The 24,493-nt window shown below is 51.8% G+C and overlaps 1 protein-coding gene across 1 annotated transcript in view; it reads left to right on the top strand.

Annotated features, from left to right (window-relative positions):
• The first annotated feature begins 121 nt into the window (after positions 1-121).
• The window catches only part of KCNK5 (potassium two pore domain channel subfamily K member 5), a 41,066-nt gene continuing 16,694 nt past the window's right edge, over positions 122-24,493 (top strand). The window contains exon 1 of the mRNA XM_081296384.1: positions 122-669. Within this exon, the coding sequence (XP_081152510.1) occupies positions 484-669 (186 nt within the window). The 5' untranslated portion in view covers positions 122-483. The remainder of the gene's footprint in view (positions 670-24,493) is intronic.

Here is a 24,493-nt window from a genome sequence, read left to right as displayed (position 1 = left end):
TCGCCAGCCGCGGGGCCTGCGCGGGGCGGGAGGGGCGGGGCCTGGGAGGGGGCGGGGCCTCCTCTGGACGGAGTCGGCTCTGGGGCCCTCCCCTGTCAGGCTCCTGCGCGGGCGGGTTAAAGAGGCGAGCGGAGGCGGGCGCGGCTAACACTGCAGTGGCGCGCGTCGGAGCCGCACACGTGTCTCCCCGGAGGAGTCGGCTCCTGAGTTCCTTCTGCTCCTCACGCCCGGAGGTTCAGGGCGCCTTGGATCCCATTGGTGTTGGCCCACCCGGCCCGCGTGAGCGGGGCCGCATCGGTTCCCCGCGCTTAGAGGGCCAACTTGGCCGAGCAACTTTGTCCCGGGAGCGGCGCTTGGGGGACGGGGTACTGCGCATGCGGAGCTCCAAATTCAAACAGCTGTTTCCAGAGGCTGCAGGGCCGGCTGACCCGGAGCCGCTGGGGCTGGGGGAAAGTTTCGCGTCGAGGCGGCCTCTAGGGAGCCATGGTGGACCGGGGCCCACTGCTCACTTCGGCCATCATCTTCTACCTGGCCATCGGGGCGGCGATCTTCGAAGTGCTCGAGGAGCCGCACTGGAAAGAGGCCAAGAAAAACTACACTACACAGAAGCTGCATCTGCTCAAGGAGTTCCCGTGCCTGGGCCAGGAAGGCTTGGACAAGATCCTGCAGGTGAGCCGCCCCCTGCGCCCCCGACACACCTGAGGTCGACGGGGCCCTAGGGGTGCTGAAGGGAAGACCCCCACGGGTCCGTGGGAGGTCCTGGGGTGACAGGTGAGACTGTCTGCCTCTTCGTGGTTCAGGACGCGACTACCTATCGCTACACCCCCCCCCCCCCACGGGGACACGGAGATTCGTGGAAACCTAGTTTGCTTGGAAAGAACTCGGGGTTGCCTGCTGGGTGAACTGGGCCCGGTGTCTCGGTGTGGGTGTACGGGTGCCTCCCTTTTTGGAGGGAGGCTGTGGGGCGGATAAAGGCGTTTATCTTTCCTTGGAGACGCTCCCGGAGTCTGGGAGCCAAGCCTAGCGCCACCCTTCGCGTCTCCACCTTCCCGGCTCCAGGGCCAGAGCCGCGCCCGCCCGGCTTTGCACAGAACGGGAACTCCGCAGAGTTGCGGGAAGGTCCCCAGAGCGAGTCCTGCAAAGGCTCTGCAGGGGACCCTGGCGGGTGGAGCCCGCTGGAGAAGGGCAGGTGGCTGGAATGCCGGGGACGCCTTCAGGCTTCCCGGAAAGCTTATCACGGGGAGACAGCCCTTAAGGGCTTGGAGTTAAACTCTGTGAAAAGAGCAGGTTGCCCAAACAACCAAACTCGGAGAGTCCCTTTTACCGGAGGAAGGAGTGAGGGCAGATTCCTCCGGGCTTGGCATTGGGGACGTCTTATCTTCTGGTGCACACGCCCAGTGGATGGCTTTGACCTCAAACTTGGGTAAACTGGGGCTGTCCATCCTAAATGGGACCTTGGGCCAATTTGAGAACTGTTTATTGAGGGCTCAGCGGCAACCATCTATTATTTTTGACCTGCAATAATAATAGGACAAGGACCAGGGTGGTAGATAACCCAAGATGTTGCATTTCTCCTGAGATGAAGGATGCCAGAAAGGAACTCTCATGAGGAACATTTAATGTACAGCAGCTCCCCAATACTTGAAGCATGCCCAGTGTCCCTCATTTCCAGCCCGCTTCCTTAGTATGTGAAACGGAAATGAACCCATCCACATCCCTCTTTCCTGCACTAAACTGTTGTCATGTTGGAAGTCTTCAGAAAACATGAAGACATCTTGCTAGCAGTATTCTCTTCTTATCCCCAGATTAGATGGACATTTGCACCAAAGAGCAGAGGTTCCCACTGGCAACTGGGCCGCTAGAAAAATGTCTTCAGAAGGGAAGGTTTGGGCTAGCAGGACAATGTTGCATTTCAGTGGAAAGTTTCCTGCCCTTGAGCAATTTCTGGGGTGGAGGTAGGAGGAAGTGATGTTGGGGATGAATTTCAGAAAGTACTGGTTGGTCAGGGTGATGCCTTTAGTACCAGCTACTGGCAGGCTGAGGCAAGAGGATCACAAGTTCAAAGCCAGCCTCAGCAACTTAGCCAGGCCCTAAACAATATAGTGAGACCCTGTCTCAAAATAAAATTTAAAAAATGGCTGGGGATGTGGCTCAGCGGTTAAGCACCCTGTGTTCAATCCCCAGTACCGCCCCCCCCCCCAAAAAAAAAAAAAGGAAAGGAAATAAAAATTATAAGTGTAAGTGCTGGGCTTGTAACTCAGTGATAAAGCTCCTAGGTTAATCCCCAATGCAAAAATATAAAATGAAATGAAAAAGAAGAGGGGAAGGTACTGGTTGATTTTGTTCATCTTAGCCTGCGTTCTGGGACATGATGGGCTCCTTCTGATGGGTGTCTGCTGTATCTCTGTGTTGTGGGAAGGGGGTCGCTTTATGATTTCCCTTGAGGAAATAATTCCACTGGAGAAGGAGAGTTTTTGTTTGGTTTGCTCCAGGGCTTTGTTTAGAGGGGGAGGCAGGCAGGCAGGGAAGATAAAGCCTTGAGCTGCCCTCGAAGTGTTTCCCCTACTCTGCTCCTCTGCCCCTGCAGGGGAAGGAAGGAAAGAATTCAAGGCTAGATGTGGGAAAATAAACTTCAAAACACAAGGAGAAGGGAAGGGGGGTCCAGGGGCTAGGCAGCCGGGTGCAGCTGGTGGTGGTAGCTTTGGAGGCTGGACGGCTTCCTTAAGGTGTTTGAACAAACAGAAGGCCTCTTCTTTTGAGGTCCTGTTAACTCCTTTAACGGTTGTCCCCACAAAAGTGGGTAGTGCTTTTAGAAAGAGTGTTTGGGCATCAGGACAGTCTGATTTGGAAATGATTATAGATGAGTTCTTTTTCTTTTCTCTTTTGGTACTTGGGGATTGAACCCAGGGGTACTCTTACCATGAGCTACATCCCCAGCCCTTTTTTATTTTTTATTTTGAGATAGAGTCTCCTAAGTTGCTTGTTGCTTAGGATCTCTCTAAGTTGTTGAAGCTGGCTTCGAGCTGTGATCTTCCTGCCTCAGCCTCTCAAGTCGTTGGATTCAGACATGTGCCACTATGTATGCTGTAGATAAGTTTATTTATTTGTTTTTTTCTTACAGTGCTGTGGATTGAATCTGGGGCCTTGTGCATGTAGGTTCAGTGCTCTACCACTGAGCCACATCCCCAGCCCTGTGGATAAGTTCTTGAACATGGACAGATCTGTCCCCAGTTTCAGCCAAACAAACTGATCAATCCCAACTGGGCGAGTCCCCTCCCTTCACAGGAAAATCCAAGAAATGAAAACGGACCAGTGGGAAGCATCTGCCAGGATCAGTTTTATTCTGCAGAATCTAACTTGTTCCAGTTTCTCATCTGTGACTTGGGGCAATGCCTCAAGCCTCAGGAAATTTGGTCTAAGCAAAAATGAAAACTTAGAAATCTTCTTTCCCATCTGGTTGCTTGGGCCTTTTCCACCTAAGGTTCTGTGCTTTTACTGGTTCTGAATTTGCCTTGTAATCATAAAAGACTCCCTGGTAAGGAATTCCTGGGGTAGGAGCAGGAGGTAGCAGGCTTGTTGGAGTATGCTGTCAGGGTTGGGGTTTGTTTTTCTTATGCTGCAGATTGTGTGTGTGCTTTCAAATGCATGAGAAGGAGGCCGGTAAAGCACCTTTAGAAATCCTCCAGAGCTGTCAGGTGCTTCCTCCCCTGGCCCCTTTTGTGGTTGAACTTTGAGGCCCAGGCCCAAGTGCCCAGCACCACTGCTGCCTGGGACCTTGTGGTTGCTCCTTCCTGCTGCCTTCAGAACCATCTTGAACCCTTACTCCAGCAGTTGCTCCACCAGATTTTTGGTGGCCTGCTCTCCCAGCCTCTTGTCAAAATTTCCCCTCTTTTTCCACATGGCAGAGGCCCCACTGGGGAAGTTAGCATAGATAGCACATCTCTCTGGTGCTGGTCATTGTGGGTGGATTATCCTGATTTTACGAGAGGGCACAGGCTGGTTTTGCTATCTGGCTTGGCCAGTTTCCCATCAAGCCAGTTAACTTACCTTTGCCTTCTTTCCTCATGTGCAGAACAAGGTTTGGTGAGGCTCCAATGAGGGAGAAATCTTAGGCAGGATATGTATAGAGAGCAAGCAACTCTGCCGCTAGCATTTATTGAGCACTCACAGAGCAAGGCTCCTTGCCAGGTACTTCACCTGCATTATTTCAGGTACTCTTTACAGTGACCTTATGTATTATGATAAGGAAACCAACGCCCAAAGAAGTTAAAGTGGCACAGTGACACAACAAGAGGCATGGCCTGAGGATAACCAGGCCCTTGGCTGCAGGAGCCTTCGCCCTGGTCTACCTTCATCTTCCCTCTTGGGCCTACAAAGGAATGCTGTTGAATTGCTGCTCTGTAAGTGAGCTTGGTAAATTGGTTCAGCTGGACTCTGATCTGCTGGGAAATTCTATTTTCTGTTTCCTCTAGAACAGGCTGTGGCACACACGGTCTTCTTGGTGTCGTTGCCTGGCTGACTGGATGTCACCTTCACTACTAAAGTAAGACATCATTTCACCCATCTGGACTTCTCCTTTTGGAGTCCCCTCTTCTACCCACTTTAAAAAAAGAGAGAGAGAGAGTTGAGTTGAAAGGAAGGAGTGGCAGGCAGCCCTCAGCCATCAGCCTCTGGTTTACAGTGATCATAAACAGGAAGGATCTGAGAGCTCACCATGCACCCGGCTCTTTAAAAAGCACTTCATAGACACTCTTAATTTACTCTCAAGGACCACCCCATGAATAAGGAAAATAAAAGGAAAAGATGATGCAACTTGTCCAGAATCTTATAGTGTAGGCAGGTTTCACATCTAAGGGTATCATGTTTCACAGGACGTGGGAATTAATCAATGAACATTTATGATGTAGCCATTGTGTGCCAGGCACTGGGTGAGACTGAGCTGCTGGGAAGAAGGATAAATAAAGCCAGGCGTGGTGGCACACAGCTGCAATCCCAGCAGCTTGGGAGGCTGAGGCTTGAGGATCCCAAGTTAAAAAGCCAGCCTCAGCAAAAGCAAGGTGCTAAGCAACTCAGTGAGACCCTGCCTCTAAATAAAATACAAAATAGGGCTGAGGATGTGGCTCAGTGGTTGAGTGCCCCTGAGTGCAATCCCCAGTAAAAAAAAAAAAAAAAAAATCTACCCCCCCCCACCAAAAAAAAGAAAGGATAAATAAACCCATCCAGAATAAGATGGTGGATATGGGCCACCGCACAGGTGTTCAGGAGGGTTTCTTTTTTCTCTTCCTTTTTTTCCCCAACATATCAAAGTAATCTTTATTCCTTTTTTAATAGCCTCTTATGCTTTCTTGCCAGACCCCAAAATCATGCAAACAAGCAGTCTTTTTTCTTTTTTGGTATCAAGGATTGAACCTAGGGGTGCTTAACTAGCGAGCCGCATCCCCAGCCCTTCTTATATTTTATTTCGAGACATGTCTTGCTAAGTTGCTTTAGGGCCTGGCCAATTGCTGAGGCTGGCTTTGAACTTGTGATCCTCCTGCCTCAGCCTTCTTAGCCACTGGGATTACAGACGTGTGCCATTCCACTCAACCAGGAGGGCCTCTTAATGAAGTGATCCAGTCCAGTCTGAGGGGCTAAGGGAGGGTCTCAGGAGATGACCTTTAGCCAGGGTAGGGTCTTAGAATTTGAAATTCACTGGGAAAAGAAGTAGGGGGAAGAGAGTCCAGACAGGATGGGCAGTGGCCTATTCTCCTAGTTTAGGGAGGGAGATGGGGCTTCTGGGGTGCTCCCTAATATTCCCATGTCTCCTGGGGCTAAGGTAGGATCACCCTGGTTTTGTCCTCTGCTGTGGTTCCCCAGGCTGAACTCTGAGTTGTCCTCAACTGCTCACAGAGCTGCCTGTTCCTGGAAACCTCTTGGATCCCACTGACCTCTTTCCCTTCTAAGTGCCCAAGTGCATTATCACGTTTCAAGGTTTCCTGTGTAAGCCTGCTCTCATTTTCTGCACCCTTAGTGCTGTTTACCTACTCGGGTCTACAGTGGTAAGGCGCATTCCAGTTTTGAGGTTCTGACATCCTGTTGTGAATACCTGACCTCTTCCCCAGATTTGAGAAAATAAACCTGTGGAGTGTCCTGACTGACATGCTTCACTGGGGCCTGCTGAAATTTGTCTGGACAGCTGAGGGTTAACTGTGAACACCCCCTTTGTTTCCAGCCTTGGTGGAAATTGTAAAAACTCACTGGTCCACTTAACTGCCTTTGTAAGTTCAGTGACCACAATAGAGCTTTTGATTCTGGAGGATTGGGGAGGCCTCTCCATCACTGGCTCCCGCTTCAGTTCTTACCGTCTAGGCCTGCACAAGTGAAGGTGGGTGGGTTGGGTGTTTGAGAGGAAATGGAAGAACAAGGTCCCTGGCTCATGGCTTGCTTGCTCATTTCTGTTTCCCCTCAAAAATTGAGGGCTGCTACATAACAAAAAGCAAAACAAAACGAAAACTTGCAAAATTGATACGTCCGCCTTTGTTAACTGCCTGGTGAGAGTTTTACCAAAGTGATTTTTTATTAAATCGTTTTGAAAGTTTTGCTAGAGCCCTTCAGATGATGACAGTCGTGGGCACAGTGATTGAGAATTATTGAGGGCAGAAATTTGCAAGTGTTGAAAGGTTCCTGTGGAGCTGGGGAGCCTTAAAGGAGGGGCTGCAGGGAGGTGACATGGCTGCTTCTGAGTATTTTCCTGGAGTTTTGCCCTATTTATAGTCTGGTGTTTAAAAGAAACAATCCTTTGGGTTTGGATGCTGGGCTTGTCTGGCCCTGACCTCTGGCCAAAGGCTTTTATCTTGAACTTAGTTGTTTGCTGTCATGTTGGGCTTAGCCTCTAAACTGTGTGTGATTGTGTTGGGGGGGGGGGGAACAGGGAAGTCCCCAGCTCTGGGGAGGAGCCCTCAAGACTGTCTTTGTACCTACCGGTTGGGATGCTGTCTCTGAGAGGTTCCACAAGAGCCAGTGGGCAGAAGTGATGGAAAGAATGAGGTAGGTGACTGTAGGGAAGCCCAGGACATAGGTCTGCCTCCTTCCAGGGTTCCCTTGGGAGTGGAGGGGGCAGAGATAAGTCTCAGGAGATTTCACTGAGTTCCCCTGGACGCCTGGAGTAAAGCAGAGGGCAATAGCCTGTCGCCCCCAAGGAGGTTGAGACATGTGCCCCCAGGAGGGATCTTTCTCCAGGTGCTTCCCAGGAGCCCAGGCTCTGGTGGTTATGGGGTAGCCTCTGAGGACGCACACACCATAGCTTGCTTAAAGTTGTACTCCGAAAGAGTTAGTTGCCACCACGGGTTGAGTTTTTTTTTTTTTTTTTTTTTTTTGGTGCTAGGGATTGAACCCAGTGGCACTTTACCACTGAGCTACATTCCCAGTCCTCTCAATTTTTTTTTTTTTTTTTAAATTTCATGCTAGGTTCACCTGTAATCCCAGTGATTTGAGGATGAAGCAGGAGGATCACATGACACTCTGACTCAAAATAAAAAGGGCTGGGGATATAGCTCAGTGGTTAAGCACCCTTGGGTTCAATCTCCAGTGCCACCCACCCTCTTCAAAGAATTTTTATAATTTTGAGACAGGGTCTCACTAAGTTGCTGAGGGCCTCACGAGGTTGCTGAGGCTGGCCTCGAGTCTTAACTTCCTGAATCTCTGGGATTACAGGCTTGCACTACCACACCCAGCTACAGTTTTGAGTTTTCTATATCCAAAATGCTTGGGATCATACTTGTTTAGGATTTTTCAGATTTTGGAATATTTGCACATACATAATGAGATATCCTGGGGACAGGACCCAAGTCTAAACATGAAATTCATTTGTTTCTTTTATAACTTATACATAGACTAAGTATAATTTTATACACTATTTTTAATGTACCTGCATGACTGTGATCCAACCCGTGAGGTCAGGTGTGAAATTTTCCAGTTGTGATGTCACGTTGGTATTCAAAAAGTTTTGGATTTTGGAGTGGAGCTGCTCAACCTATCTATGACTGCTGCTCTGAGATGCTCTACTCTGCTCTGTGGTGGGGAGGGCATGCATAGCCGAGGCAGATTTCTAGGTGGTATTGCAAAGAATCAGGAAGGCCTTCCTAGATCTTCTTGGTGCTGGGAATCAAACCCAGGACTTTGGGTATGCTAGATAAAAGCTATACCATATCACTGAGCTACACTCTCAGCCTTGAATAATAATAATAATAATAATAATAATAATAATAATAATAATAATAATAATAATAATAATTTTATTATTATTATTATATCAGGGATTGAACCCAGGGGCACTTTACCACAGAACTACATCCCCAGCCCTTTTTTATATTCTATTTAGAGACAGGATCTGGCTGAGTTGCTTAGGACCTTGCTAAGTTGCTGAGGCTGGCTTTGAACTCACGATCCTCCTGCCTTAGCCTCCTGAGCTGCTGGGATTATAGGAGTGTGCCACTGGGCCCGACTGAATGTTTTTTTGGTAGTGCTGGGGATTGAACTCAGGGGCTTGTACATGCAAGGCAAGCACTCTACCAACTGAGCTGTATCCCCAGCTTCTGACTGAATTTTTTTATAGTATAAAACAAAAATTCTCCTGTCTTAATCAGTTCTAATTGTCTGGTTCAGTAGTGTTAAATTCTGTTCACATTGTTGTGAAGCAGACCTCTAAGACCTTTTCATTTTGCATAACTAAAACGATACCCATTAAACAGTAATTTTCCTTTTCCTTCTCCACCCATCTGCTGGTAACCACCATTCTACTTTCTGTTTCTGTGAATTTGGCTGCTTCAGCTATCTCATGTACGTTGAGTCACACAGTGTTTGTCTTTTCACGTGTAAAATGGAATAACCCCTGTGGAAAACAGTATGGTGGCTCTTCAGCTGGAAATACAACTACCAAATTATGCAGCAGTCTCACTTTGGGGTATCTATCAACTGAGTGTTTTTAAAGAACTAGAAAAAGAAGTGGGGGCGGTGGCTCCTTTCCCGTAGCCCCCTGGGAGGTGTAATATTGCATCATGGTCCTGCTGGGCTGCAGCCCCATGCCAGGGAGGTAAGGGTCAGATGACGAAGCCCTTCTGGGTTTAGCCAAGGAATTTGAACTCCTTCAGATTTTAGCATTTTTCAAGTAGGGGAATGGATAACATTTCAGAAAGTTCCCTCTAACTTCGCAGTCATTTGCAACTTAAAAAAAAAAGTGGAATATTCAACCCTAAATTAATGGCACTTGTGTGGGCTGATCCTTCACCCGTGTGTGTTGTGATAAGGACTCTCCTTCCTTTCTCCTTCTGCTGTGGTGGAGTGTGGGTTTTCCCAGAAAGGCCATAGAGCCTCAGAGGACCCACCCCTCTCACCCCAGCTTTCGGTTATCTTACCTCTTTCCCTACCATGAACCCCTCCCTGGAGGTCCCCTCAGGCCCTCATCTGTCCTAAGACACTCCCTCCGGTGTGGCCTTCTTGTATTGGCCCTTACTGTCCACGCGGAGGTGGTGTGCCCAGCTCTGCTCTGCTTCCTGAGGTCTCTAGGCTTTCGTTGAGGAGATACCCTGTCCCCCGAACCCAGAGACCTGAACGGAGTGGAGGTGGAAGCACAGAGGGGACCCTCCCTGCTGACTGTCATTTTTGTGTGATGAAGCCCCAAAGACCGGAGGGTCTTCCCCCTCAGCTCAGTCCAGCCAGGGAGAGGAAATTGGGCCTTGGTGGTGAAATGAGGGGAAATCCAGTTTGAAGTGATGAGTGATGGGTTGCAGATGGTGGGGGCTGGGGACACCAGCAAAGGTTGTTGGGCTGTGGAGGGTTCAGTTCCTGTTTCCTGAAGCCTGGAGAAGAAACCCATGGCCTCTTAGGGGACCTGGCTTCTAACAGAACCCAGCCTCTGCCCTCAGGGAGCCCCTAATCTGGAGACTATTTCCTATGAGCTGTTAGGAGCTTGCCTTGGGTAATGGGCACACAGATGGATTTTTACTCTTGGACTTAATGAGTGTGGCTGGTGGTTCTGTGAGCATTCTGTGGGTGCCTGCTGCACCAAGCATTGGGTGGCACGTTACTTGTGTCTCCTGGAACCAGGCCTGCAGGCTAGGAGACCTTGCGGTTTCCACCATACAGGAAAATGTAGGCCAGGTGACCTACCTAGGTCAGAGCACTGACTTGAACCCTGCCTGCCGGCTCAGCGTTTGGTCCAGTCCATGTGTGGAGGTAGAGCCAGAGGCTGGGGTTGACAGTCTTGGGCAGAGAGGAGGGTGATAGGAGCCAACAGTTATCACGCACTTCGTGGCGGTAACCACATGGCTGTTGATGTGCTTCGTCACATTGAATTCCCACGCAGCCACCCTCTGCAGCAGGTTCTGTGATCTTATAGAATAGACCACAGAGGGCTGGGGTTGTGGCTCAGAGGTAGAGCGCTCACCTAGCATGCAAGAGGCACTGGGTTTTGATCCTCAGCACCACATAAAAATAAAATAAAGATATTGTGTCCACCTACAACTAAAAAATATATTAAAAAAAAAAAAAAAGAATAGTCCACAGAGGTTGAAGAACTTGCCCAAGACCTTACAGTTAGGAAAACAAGGTTTGGATTGGAACTCACTTTTGACACTCAGAACCATTCTGCTCTTCAATACCTGGCAGTGAAGGTGGATAAAGCAGAACAAAGGTGCAGGACTATGTGGTGTCCTCTGTGATATAAGTTGCACAGAGCTGTGCTTTCAGGGAGTGAAGCAGGGTGCCCTCGAGCAGATTGTCTCAACTCTGAACAGGGACAGTAGTATGGCCTCTCCCTCGTGCCCACAGAATGTGTGGACATGTCAGACAGAACATCTGGGGCATGTAACAGGGCTCCCTGAATATTAGCTGCTGTCCTCTGCCCCACTTCCCTGAATGCCTTGTCCCTGATACCTCCCTGCAGATGCCACTGTTGAGCTCCTAATCTGGAGATAGGGGCAAGGGAGGATAAGAAAACCCATAAGTTTTCCCCTTGTAGAGTCACCCATCATTTTCCATTTCTTGAAATTAATCCACAACTTGCTCCCCAAAAGAGTTATGGTCAATGCCTGAAAATAGGGAAAGGTTTATCCTTCCTCCCTGCAGTCCCAAACCTTGGTTAAACGTTTTGGAGAATTCTTGGGTCCAGAGGACCTCAGCAGTACTCTCTCTGGATGGTGGTTCTGCAGGATCTGAGGTCAGAATTGAGCTCTCCTTGGGGACAGATACCACCAGCCTTCTCAGAGAGCCCTGGGGAGTCAGGACTCTCACTGGCTTTGAAATGTACATTCTTTTTCCTCTCTTCCATCTAAATATTTAGGTTTCCTGCTGAAACATTTAAGCAGGACTGTGTACTGCTTAAACGTGTCACCTCCCATGCCCCCCTGTAATCTGCCTGCAGCTGCTTAACCAGGCCCCTCCTACCAGGGGGGCCGCTTGCCCCAAGTTTGGAGAGAAGCTCTATAGGGCAGTTGGTGGCAGGACCGGCCTTGCCTGATTGTGTAGCCCGGAGCCTGGCCCAGTGGATTGCCAGGGGCCTTCATCTAGAGGGGTAAAGCCATAGAGCCTTTCATTGCTCCATGTGGACTATACTTGTGGCTGGGGGTGAGAAGCCCTCCTCTGAACCATTGTGAAGAGAAAGGCTGGTTCTACCCTGGATCCCAGACCTACCTACCTACTGGTTTGTGCCTGTGACCTTGGCTGGATTTTACCTCTTAGGATTTAAGACTTTGCCTGCCTAGTGAGACTTAAGAACCTGGCACGGCAGTGACCATGTCTCCCTGTCCTTGGGCCTATGTTATGAGGCCCAGCTCCCCCAGAGCTGCCCAGTAAGGATGTGGTTTTAGTGTTACTCCGTAGTCTGTTGTGCCTGGGTGCTATAGTACTAGGCCAAGGGGGACGCAAAGTCAGAAGGGACTGAGCCGCTTCGAAGATCAAGGCCCAGTGGATTAAGCAGGTGATCTAGGCCCAGACTGTGGCCCTTAGTTTTACGAGCTCTGAATTGTTCAAAGAGGGAGGTGCTGAGAATTTACTCCCCTTCAAGGCACATCTGGTGGGGCTGGGTAAGGATAGGCTTTCTTATTTTTAATTGACATGTAATAATCGTATATATTTATGGGATCCAGTATGGCAATTTAATATATGTGTACAGTGTGTAATCATCAAATCAGGGTATTAGCATTTCCATCTCTTTATCACTTCTGTGTGCTTAGAATTTGAAGAGGGGGGCTAGTTGCTCCACCTTTGTGTGAGAGGTGAGGATCCTGAGAAAAAGCTGCGCAGTGCCACCTGCAGCTCATTGCGGTCTCTCCCTGATGGAGGGGGTCCTGTCTGGGTCTGATTACCTCCAGGACCACGCCCCCATTCCCCTACCAGCCCCATCCCCCCAAGCTCCCACCCCATCTGGTTCTGATAATCTCTGGAAACCTTTCTTTCCCCCACCCGTATCCCTTGTCTTGCAAATTTCCCCCAAATTCCTTTCCCATCCTTGAAGAAGGCCCTGGCATTGCATGTGAGTTGTTAGCAGGTCCCTGTCCTAGGTCCTGGGCTGGGTGCTGGAGGGGAGCTGTGGTCCTTGCTTTCAAGGACCTTAAGTTAGTAAACAGCCAGTCTCCGCTCAGATATTTACTAAGCACATACTATGTACTAGGCACACAGTGCCTGTTTGAGGACCACTGCAAGCAGAATGAGGCCTGGTTCCTCCTGCCTTTTAGGGACCTCCCCTGGACTGCATACTGCAGAACCAAGAGGGCAGATGCAGGAGCCCCGGAGGCCAAGCATGCCTGCACCCCTCCCTTGTTTGATCTCAGAACTGTCCAGGAGGAGCCAGGGGAAGGCCCCCACTGTTTGCAGGGGAGGTGGCAGCTCCCTAGCTGATAGCTCCTGGCCCATCCTGGAGGGAGGGAGTGGACGTGTGTGCAGGGTGTTACCTGCAGCACTGGGTGACAACACCCACAGCCTTCTAAAGAAGCTTGCAGATGTGCAGGTTTTGTGTCTGTGTTGCCAAGGGTCTCTGTAGACCCTTAAGATCTTCCTTCTGTGGGCCTGACTGGGGATGCCATTCCATTTCTTGGATGGGAAACCGAGGCTCTGTTGGGAGTGACAAAGCCGGGCAGGACTGGGTGCAGGGTTCAGGTTAGTCCTGTAGCACTGCGGGAGGGTCCAGGCTCTGGGCCAGTTTCTGCTAAACCGTTTCCCATCCTATTTCTAATCCCTTTTAAAATTGCCTTGATGGCATTTTGGGGTGCACAGCAATTTCTGCTCACATTACCCCTTTGGCCTGCTTCATATCCTGACCTGATATGAAGACACACCCCACCTCGTGATCCTGAGCGGCTCCCCTCGGCTGGTGATTTCTGGGAGAAGAGGCAGAAGATGAAACTGGTGAGCCAGAGGCTCAGAAAGGAGGATGTTTTTCTGGGCCGACTGGAGCCTCAGGCAGAAGAGATCTGACTGAGGCCTCTGCTCCCCGGGGAGTCTCTCCTCACTGGACTCTGCTCCCTGTGAGTCTGCGCCCCAGGAACTTTTGGCTGGTGTCTTCATCCCCTCTCGGAGGTTGCAGGGGTGGCTTGTGCTCAGGGCACCTCTCCCAGGCAGCAGATCATAAAAATGGGAGGCTGGAGGGAGCTTAGTGGTTATTTGACTAGCCTCCGGCCTCCTGGAGCCAAGGCCCAGATCTTGGGGGAGGTTATGCAACTGTCCAAGGCTACCCTGCCCACCAGGGGTGGGGGAAGAGTAATAAAGGAGCAATTAGAGCTGGTGGGGCACTTACAGAACAGTGGCCCCAAAGAGGAGGTCAGTCAGTCAAAGGTGATTGTCACACCAGCTGTTGGGTCTTCTCGTTGTGCTCAGTAGTCAGGGCCCTGATGGTCAGATCAAAACCCTCAAAATGGAAAACCTTTAGACGTCTCCTCTCTTAGACCCAGAGCCGAAGACCTTGCAGGTGATTTGGACCCTGCTGTCTGTGAGCTCACCTGTTTCCTACCCTGATGCTGTTGGCCTCAACGGTAGATGGGAGATGTTGGAGGCCATCTCCCTCAGAAGGAGAGGTGTTGTACATCCCCTCACCATGAGGGCCAGTTTCAGCTCTTACCAAGAACTTGAGGTTTATGTGTGCCGGTGACAGATGATGTTGGGGTTGGGGTTGGCAAGGAGACAGGCACTGTGGCCACACAGCGGAAATGAACTGTAAGAGATAAGGCAATGGAGGCAGGAAGGTTAAATAACAGTCAAGGTCACACAGCTAGTGAGTGGCTTGAACCCAGGCCTTGGGTCCAGAGCCCACACCCTGCCAAGTTGCCTCTCATTTAGGCACCATAATGTCTACATTATGGCCAGACTTAAGGACTGTGTGTATGTGTGTGTGTGTGTATGTGTGTAACTGGGAGTTGGACCCAGGAACATTCTACCTTTGAGTTATATCCCCAGCCCTCTTTGTTTCAAATTGTCTTGAGACAGAGTCTCCTGTAAGTTGCCATGGTTGGCCTGGAACTTGTGCTCCTCCTTCCTCAGCCTCCCAAGCTGCAGGGATTACAGGCATGTGCCACCTTATCTTAAAGATCCAGCTAAGCCACAAGCTCCTCCCCTGGAGACCCACTGCTCCCAGCATGAAGTACACCGTGGGCTTGCTTTGGGCTTGCTTTCTGGATCCTTGGCGGAGTACTGTGCTGTTTAGTCTTGGGATTTCTGACACCAAAGTGCTGTTTCCTGGCTGTGTGGACCATTATGGACTACTTGCCATTTTGAGCATGAAAAGTTGTTGTTGGTGGTGGTACTGGGGATTGAATGCTGGTTGGTGGGTGTGTGTCCATGTGTGTGTTCGCGGGTGTGCACGGGTGCTTAACCGCTGAGCCACATCCACAGCCCTTTTTATATTATATTTTGAGAAAGGGTCTTGCTAAGTTGCTCGGGGCCTTACTAAGTTGCTGAGGCTGGTTTTGAACTTGCCATCCTCCTGCCTCAGCCTTCCAAGTCACTGGGAGTACAGGCTTGCTCCACCACACCTGGCAAAAGTGAAAAGTTTTAAAGCAGAAAAACCTTGGTTGTGTAAGTGGGTGCCACAGCTTAGAGTTGGGGCGGTCAACTGTGTTCTCCCCTCCAGGCCCCCTCACCTTCACCCACTGCGTCTACCTCCTGCCCCTTGACAAGTCTGTGGATCAGAGGATCCTGAGACTGGAAAAAGCTGTAGCTGTCTCTCACTAAGCTGTGGTTGCCGGGTCTCTGCACGCTCTGCCAGCTCGTTGTCAGCTAAACCCACCCTTTGGACATGTTTCCACCCTGGCAAGAGTCTGGTCTGCACTTTGGGAGGGAATTGCTTTAGTTTTCCCTTTCCCCTGGGGATCTCTGCTGTCCAGATTCTTCTGCGTGGCCAGGGACAGGTAGGCTAGTTTGTAGCATGCTGAGGGCTCCGGAGGGCCCTTCATGGGTGTTTATTTTGGTAAGGGTTCTCTTTGTGCTTCTCGAAGGGTTCTTGCTCCAACTGTGTCCCCTGGTGCAAAATGGAGGTGGGCACCTGTTTACAGACTCCGGAGGAGAAAGATGTCAGTCCCATACCTGCTCATCACTGCTGTTCCAATAAAACCCTCACCCCCGGCCTGGGAATGGAATGCATCCTGCTGCCCGTGTTGGCTTTGGAAGGGTGCCCTTCCCTTCTCGGCATCCCTGTCCCCTGCAGCAGCCCGTGGAGGCCCCTCCCTGGGGGATGAGTGCTGAGTGGGCTGAATGGGACAGGCTGGGGTCTTGTCAGTACCCTCTCCCCCCTCAAGGGTGGCAGGAAGAGGGAGGGTGTCCTGATTCATGACTTTTCAGCACCCCGCCTTTCCCTCGCCACTCTAGCCCAGCCCCGGATCAGTGTCCACTTGGATCAGCGGCCCCATGAGTTGAGCTCACCCACGTTTGGGGGCCTAGCACACAGCCAGTTACTGAGCAGGCTTGCTGTGTGGCTAGGCAAGGTCACTGCACCTCTCTCTGAGCCAAGGACTTGCTTACGAAGGCCACTAAACACCGAGTGCCCTGCTCACTTTGGCAGCACATATACTTGACGTTGGGGCAAAACAGAGAGGGCTCACGTGGTCATTGCCAATGAGACAAATCTGCGAAGCATTCCATCTTTTTTGTTGGGTGTGTTTAACAGAAAACAAAAAACCCAACCTGAGGGCCAGCTGTGTGTCCAGTGCTCACTTAAGGGTGGTAGGAACTAAGGGAGTCACTTGACACTTTTGAGGTTGGTGGGGCCTTAACGTGTGTGTGGTGGGAGGTGTCACCATGCTTTGCATATTAAGGATTCACTAGGGACCGGGCATACGGGAGGGACCCTGGGGGCTCCCGGGCAGGAGGTCACTGTAGGCTGAGACTGTTTTAGGGGAGGTTCTCCTGACCCTGCATCTGCAGGTTCCTTCCTTGGCCCCCACCGCTGTCTGGGTGGCCCTTACCTATTGGAGCCCATTCCACTGGGGACTTGCCTTATCTGCACACCCAGCCCTGCCCACAAGGCCCTTGACTTGTGGCCCATTGGATCCCAAACCTAGAGGGTAATTATTAATGAATGTCCGGAACCATGAAGCTGGTTTCTCCCTGCCCTCTCTCCCAGCGCCCCCAAACTCGGGCAGCACAGATGCAGCCCTCCTCTACTCCTCCAATCCAGGAAGCCACCCCCAGGCCTCCCTGCGGGGCCCTGCCTGGCCCAGTTCTCCCCAACCTAGGGTGCGCTCTGGGGCTGACCGCACCCCTCACCCTTCATCTTGCAGGCCCTCCTGGCAGGGACATGGCGTTCTCTGTGTGGACAGGTCCATAGGTTGCCTGGTGAAAGTACAGCAGCACCTCCTTTGGAGTGTGGCTCCTGGGGCTGAGATAGGGCTACTTCAGGGTCATGGAGGGTACTTTGGGGTACGGTTCTAGAAGGTTCCAGTGCTCATCAAACCCACTGGGGACTTTCTTTCGTTTTGACACCATTTCTCTTGAGAATGTGCCTCCAAGCTGTACATGATTGAGCCAGTCTCCTTTGGTCTGTGTTGGGGTCACCATATATGTGTCTTTTTTTTTTTTTTTTTTCCTGTTACTGGGATTGAACCTCGAGGTGCTCTACCACTGAGCTGTATCCCCAGCTCCAAAAACAGGGTCTTGTTGCTGCTTAGGCTGTTGAGTAGCTCCTGCCTCAGTCTCCTGAGGAACTAGGATTACAGGTGCACCCCACTGTACCCCACTGCTGCGTACCTGTGTTACATTTTCCCGTATGCTGAGCCTCCTGAAGGCAGTTTTCCCGTCCTGCCCGCCTCTTCCCCAGGGCGCTGGGCACATGATTTAATCAGCGTCCATTGATTGAATCACTGGGCTCTGGCTGGGGTATAGGAGACCCTTAAACAGGCAGGTAGGGCCTTGGTACACCAGCTGTCCCAGGCACGGTGTGGGAGGGGGCAGTTTTCCTTCAATGATTCTCAAAGAGGGTCTGAGGTAGGAGCCAGACTTCAAATTATAAAAAACAAGGTGTGGGTGGGGGTTAAGGAAAGCAGAAATAAAGTGCAAGTTAAAGTGTGCGGTTCTGTGTTAGCATTGAGTCATGGAAACTCAATTTAAAAACAGAAGCCAGGCAGGACCAAGTTGGGGAGACAGGTTATTGATGAATTTCTGTGCCTCACATTTTCTGTAATGTGGTTGTTTTGCTTTTATAACAAAAAACTCAACTTCTGTAATGGATAAAATGAATGCATATACTGTGTCCACTTATACGCTGTTTATTTTTAATGTATGAGGTACACAAAGCACACAAAAACATGGTTTTAACAGAATATACTCAGAGGCCGGTGCAGTGGTGCACACTTATAATCCTAGCATCTCTGGAAGGAAGTTCGAGGTCAATATCAGCAACTTAGCAAGGCTCTAAGCAACTTAGCAAGACCCCAATCTAAATAGAAAATAAAAGGGCTGGGGATGTATATGACCCAGTGTTTGAGTGCCCCCTGGGTTCAAACCCTGGTACAAAAAAAAAAAAAAAAATGTATTCTGTAAACTCAAACCGCTTAAGCAGTCACTGAACAGGGTGTTGTGGTCTCTCAGGTTAGCTACAGAGTGGTGACTTGCTCCTCAGCAGTGCTATGGACACTTTGAGGCATGGCATCTTGGAAACTGGAGGAACCGCTGGGCCTTTGGTCTGGCCTGCAGAGCAGGAGGTTTGAGATTGGGCACCCAGCCTGACACTGGCCAAGCACAGCATGTGCTTCCCCAGCCTCCTGCATAAGGGAGGGGTCCCCAGAGGCCCCAGAGGCCCACAGAAAAGTCTTGTCTTGGCTTCTGTGTGCGTCCAGCTCAACCAAGCCCTGTGGGCTCAAGAAGCCTTGCCCCATCCTTTCCATTAACAGAAAACATGAGCACAGGCAAGATTTGAAACAGCCGGGGACCATCTGTGTCTTTCAGAGTCAGGAGTGGCTGTGCCTAAGGCTTGGGTTGACCTGAGCTTGGGGAGGATTCAGGTAGGATGTGCTTGGTGTAGACTCGCACTGGTGAGATGGCCTTCCTGGGGTGCTGCTCTGTGCTTTGTTTAATATAATATTACTTATTATTGGGGCTATTTAATTTTTAATTGAAATGAATAAAATGAACATCGTGTTCCTCAGTCCTGGCAGGTTTCAAGTGCTCAGTAGCCACATAAGACTGCACAGATGAGCGTTCTCTTATTGTGGAGAGTTCAATTAGACAGTGTTAGTCCATTTTCTGTTGCTGATAACACAGTAACCTCAGACTGGGTATGTTATAAAGAAAAGAGGTTGTTCTGGGCATGGTGGCACATGCCTGTAATCCCAGCAATTTAGTGAGGCTCTAAAGGAAGTTAGTAAGACCTTGTCTCAAAAAATAAAAAGGGCTGGGCATGTGGCTCGGTGGTTAAGTATCCATGGGTCAGTCTCTGATATCCCCTCCAAAAATAAAAAATACAAAGGAGGTTGATTTTGGCTCACAATGGCATCCAAGGTAAGAGGCTGCATCTGGTGACGGTCTTGCTGGCAGTCGTGAGGGAGCACAGGGCATCCAGCACATGGAGAGAGACAGGGAGTGTCTGTGTGTCCGTCCTATCTCTCTTATAAAGCCACCAAGATTTAATCATGGTGGCTCTACCCCATGACCTTATCTAATCCTAATTACTTCCCAAGGACCCCACCTCTGAATACCATGGTCAGAATAAGTCGTCCTCTTAATACCCCACTGTGGGGACTAGATTCCAGCAGGTGAGACCCCTGGATTCTTGACGATAGCAGAGTGGAACCTGCTGTTTGTCATGCCACACACCTGGCTCCTCTGGGGGCCTTATCATTTCATGGTCACATTCTGGTTGGGGGAGAGGAGGGAGAGTCTCCCTGGGCGACTGTTCTATCCTGGTTTGTTGTCTTTTGAGCCTCAGTGGCTCCTGGGTTTGGGCTTCTGGCCCTGTTGCTTGAATTTCGAAGGGGCTTGGTGGGAGCTGAGGGTTGGTGGGAGACTGTCCTGGATTCACTGTTGGGTGGCCTACTTCCCTCCCGTGCTGTCTTCCACTGTCTCATAACCCTGCCCTCTGCCACCTGCTTCTTATTACTAAGGGACATCCTCCTGGCAGGGCCCGTGCCTTGTCCTTCTTTGTTTTGCCTACAGCCGGGCACATGGCCAGTGATCAGCAAATAATGAATCCGTTGACCCTGCCCCGTGCTGCATCGGGTGAGGAACACTTGTCATTGGCTCCGGCCATCTCCTCTTTGGGTTGAATAGGTCAAATGGGCTGCTGTGTGCATGGGCGGGGGTGCTGGTGCCTGGCCAGATGTGGCATCTGCAGCTGGCCAGCAGAGCTGCACTTTTTTTTTTTTTTTTAGTTCTCGGCGGACACAACATCTTTGTTTGTATATGGTGCTGAGGATCGAACCCGGGCCACACGCATGCCAGGCGAGCGCGCTACCGCTTGAGCCACATCCCCAGCCCAGAGCTAGAGGGAGGTCAAGAGCCCAGAGATCCCTGTGGAGAATGTAGGTGAAGAAAACCCCTGTTCTCCCATCTAGCTCTCTGGACCCCACACCGTCTCTGGAAAGTGACCAGGAGCCCCATTGTACACATGGGGAGGGAGCCAGGGGACCAGAAGAAGGCAGGCTCTGTCCTGGAGGTCACTACTGGGTCATTGTTTTAGCCCTTAGCTAGACAAGGAGCCTCGCTGCACAGACTTGAGGGTAGATGGGTCCCATTCTGTGGTCCCCCTGGGTGATTTGGAGACCTGGCGGCATTTACTTGGTCTCTCTTTCAGCCTCCCCTCTCCCCACAATGTACCTCTACCTGCCAGGCCCCTAAGGTCTGTAAACTACAGGTTCACAACTGGAGGGCCACCCTGGTTTGCCCATGCTCTGTGCTCTCCGCTGATCCTTTGCCGTAACACAGAGACTTGGTCGGAGGTGGCAGGATTCCCATTTTACAAATGAAGAAACGAGGCCGTGGTCTGAGGAGCTAGGCAGCTGCCCACCTGTGCGGACACATCCGGCTGCTGCGCGGTCCTCTGGTTGCCAGGGCGGGGAGGCTCTTGGAGGGGTCCAGCAGGCTTGGGAAACTTTCCCACTTGCAGCCACAGCCTTCGTGGAACCAGGGGGGATGCAGGGGTCGGAGGCTCAGTCCTTGTCCTCACCCCTTCTGCCCCCTGCATTATGCAACGTGGCTGTGTCTCAGTCAAGATCCTTGTGCCAGGCCAGGAGAGTTTCCATTTCCTGTTGTCTGTCCCTGGTCCTGGGCCCCAGGTTGGGGGGAGGCTTTTCCAATCCCACCACGCCCCTCACCTTGACTCAGCCTCTCTGTCCTAGGAAAGCCTGCCTGTATTTTTCCACACCTTCAGCACAGAACAGCTCTGTGCTGCTTTACCCCGGTCACATCCCACACCCCAGGCTGCCAGGGATGGGAGGTGGGTGGGGACCGTCCCTGTAAGGCTGAGACGGCTGCGCCTGCTTGGCCCCTCTGCTCTCTGATGTACCTGCTAGCCAGCGGCCAAGGGTCAGGTGTGCACCCCTCTTTTCTTACACTCTGGGGGATCCTCTTTGTACCTTGTCCCTTTTATCTCTAGACAGGGTCTCCTGTGGCCAGAGCTGCTGATGTAACTGGTGTGGTCTGGGATCTGAGAAGAGGAGTCTGTCTGCACTTTAGGGCAGAACTAGTTGCCTTTGCACCTTGCCCAGGGACTTTGGGGTCATAGGCCACAGTTGTCTCAGCTCTTGCCTGTCATTGTGACACTGTCTTCTGGGAAGTCGAGTCTGGGATTTGGGGATCATTGAGGTAGAAAACTCCCCCACCCGCCAGGAGCATCATCGATGCCGAAGGCCCGTGCTAGGCTGCCGGTAGTTTCTTGTACAATTTATTCCAGAGAGGATGGAGGCCAGCTGTCGCCCGTCTCCAGCTGGAGACTGAACCAGAGGAAATGGACTTGGACTGAGCCGGGGGTTTGGGTTAGAGTGGGACAATAAGGAAGGATTTTGTGACAGGTGGTTGGCTCTCATGAGCATCCTGTAGGGAGCTTTGTTGAGGACAGGGGCAAGTTCACACCTGGGGTGCGGATGGATGAGACCAGCCCCCCAGATACCTCCTGGGGGCTGGGGAGTGGGATTCTTTCTTAGGAGCAGAGACACTTGCTGCCCTTCTAGGGCAGGATTAGATTAATGCCACCACCTAGTACCTCTCTGGGCTTCACTTTTTTAACTAACTTTAACCACTTGGTCATCTTAAACAAATTATAATAAATGAGTAGGCTTAATAATCTCTTATCATCAGAGACCCAGCCCTTGAGGATGGGTAGTTACTTATTACCCCAAGCTGCCAGCCACAGGCCAAGGGAGGGAAGAGCAGCCAAGAGGCCCCCAGGTGGGAGGGAGCTTGTCAGGTTATCTGAGGCATTCCGAAGGGCACCAGGTAGACTGGCTGACGCTCCAAAGGGCAGTGGGGAATGTGGAGGGGTCAGGAGCAGGCATCCTCCCAGGGAGGTGGGAACAGGGAACACTGGCCGTGGGGAGCCTTGCCCTTAGAACCCCCAGCAGGGCTGCCCAAGGCCGGTAGCTGTTCCCAGCCGAGCAGACTCACCTAACAGTCCCAGCATCCTCCCTTCCAACCCCTGTGACATCTCCTGCACTGCCACCCACTCCCCTGTTGTGCCTCCCCTCCCCACTGTCTCCTTCCTCTGGAATCTGGTTTCAAAGTCCACAGGGGAGCTGACTCATCAGGGCTAGGACCTCTGGGGCTTGGAGCAGGCATTACCCCCTCTGTGCCTGTACCCATCAGGGCTCCCCACCTGCCTCAGGCAAGGAGCCATAGCACATAGCACCAGCACCCAGGTCATGCCCAAGCAGACAGACTGACATCTTGGAAACCCCACTGTTCACTGCAAATATGCACCACCAGCTATTGCCAGGTTCTGCCGTGAACGAGTGGAGTCTTTGCCTCTGGTCTGTTTAGGGGAGAGTAGCAGGCCAGGCTACCCAAATGCCGCGGGGACATCAGGTAACGTGGAGTGCAGTGGAATAAAGGGCTGGGGAGGGATGGTGTGCACTGCTCAGGTGGGGTGGCTCCAGGAGATGTTGAGGGTGAGACCTGATTGAAGCAAAAAGCACAGGGGTGGAGGACTGCCCAGCTGGAGGGCTGTCCCAAGTCCTGCTCAGTTGGGTAGTGGTAGGTGGGAGCACAGATCCTCAGGGCAAAGTGCCCCCAGACCCCTAGTTCTCTGTATGAGGCAACCGTGGCCACATTCTGTCCTCTTCCTAGTACTCACATCCACAGCAAGCCCTGTGTGCCCAGCACCAAGGGGCGCCATACCTCTAATCAGGTACCCAGCCTGGGGGAGTCATTGTCCTGTTTTCCACATGTGGAAAGTTCAGAGCTGTGACAGGACATGTCCTAGGTGGCCAGCTAGTGGACACTGGAGTCCAGGCATGTCTGCCCTGAAGCCAGGGCCTTTCTCTTGTGCCCTCAAGCTGCTTATGGAAGGAGGGCCCCTAATTGGACATTTTAAAGTGACTGGCCATTTTGTGTGTTCGCTGCAGACCTAGGTTCAGGAGGATGGGGGGAAGCAGGCAGGCCTTGGACAGGGTGGCCAGCCTACAGGTGAGCCAGAGCTCCCTCAGGTTGTCAGCCTGGAGAGGGAGACGGTGAGTCAGCAGTTCCTGAGACCTCCTCTGTGGCCTGCTCCGAGGGCTGTTTTTAGAAACCTTGAGTGTCTGGTGACTTCCTGTGGTTGCTCCTTCCACCCCTCCCCAAGGTTGGGGTGATCATGAGAGCATCTCTGGGGACTGGGGTAGAGAGCATGAGCATAGTGCTCACCCTGAATGGCGTGGGCAAGGTTAGACCCGTGGGTGTGACTGCGCAACCCTCACAGCAACACACCGTCTGTGTCCACGGTCCCCTTCCTGCTCTACTTTGGTTGGCATTGCTCAACCGAGTCCCAGGATAGGGGATGGATAGTCTGGTTATTTTGTGGAAAGGGACCCTCAGAGTCAGGGAGCCTCTGGCAGGTTCAGTTATGTGCATTGTCAGCAGCCTGCTGGGTGGCTTCACCCTGACACTAGCCCTATCCCATCCTCATCTACAAAAATACCCACTTTGCTTTGTCTCCCTTCAAGGTCCTGCATCTCAAATGAGATCGTGGCAGAGGCGTTATGGGTGAGAGGGGCTGGGTAAATGTGGTGGGGGATGCTCACCCATGTTCCCTGTCTAACCTTGACATAGAAGAGAGTGAGCAGAGCAGGAGAGGGTCGTCATCTTGCCTGGAAAGGACAGTGAGGCAGGGGACAAATCCAGTGGAGGGTCCTCTTCTCAGAGCCCTAACCCACCCTTGGAAGGAAGGCCTCTTGCTGCCTAGTGACCCACTCTTATGGGGGCAGCAGGGGCGGCTGTTCTGCTGGCTCAGCAGGCTGGCGTGTCCCTCACACTGTTCACCCACTTACTATGGCAGGCACCCCTGGGATCTAGATTCTGGGAGCAGGGAAGGGATTAAGTCATAAATCTAGGTTGCAACATCCCGGACAGGTTACAGACACCAGCACGAGGCTGGGAACCTGGGCCCGACCACCTCCGGGCAGGGCAGTGGTTTTGAACTGGGGGTCAGAGAAGCAGCAGGTGGGTGGAGAGGCCCCTTTTATCTTTAAACTCCACTGGACATCCACCTGCTCGCTCCCTCAGAAGATGAAGTGGCTGGGGTGGGTTTTGAGAGCCTGGTTCTAGGAGGCCATCTGGCATGTGTGTTTGGAAGGAAGGGGGCTCTTTCCTGTTCCCGAGGTCAGTTCTCAGGCAGGCAGAGCTGCTGTGGGACCCAGGCCTGTGAAGCCCCTTGTGTCCCCAGGGCCCAGGGATTTCCAGCAGAGTCCATCAGCTCAGCCAGCCCCCCAGGTGCCCCAGCGCTTGCTGACTCCCATCCTGAGCTCAGACCCCAGCAGCCCTTCACTGTTTGCTTTAGCCAAACCCGCAGCCCTCCTGGGTCAGCCAGTCCCTGCCGAGATCTCACGGGAGGGCTGCCCGGCTACTGGGG

Source organism: Spermophilus citellus (genome assembly GCF_964194105.1).
Source record: "Spermophilus citellus genome assembly, chromosome: 5".
Lineage (NCBI taxonomy): Eukaryota > Metazoa > Chordata > Mammalia > Rodentia > Sciuridae > Spermophilus > Spermophilus citellus.
This window is presented reverse-complemented; position numbering and strand designations above follow the sequence as displayed.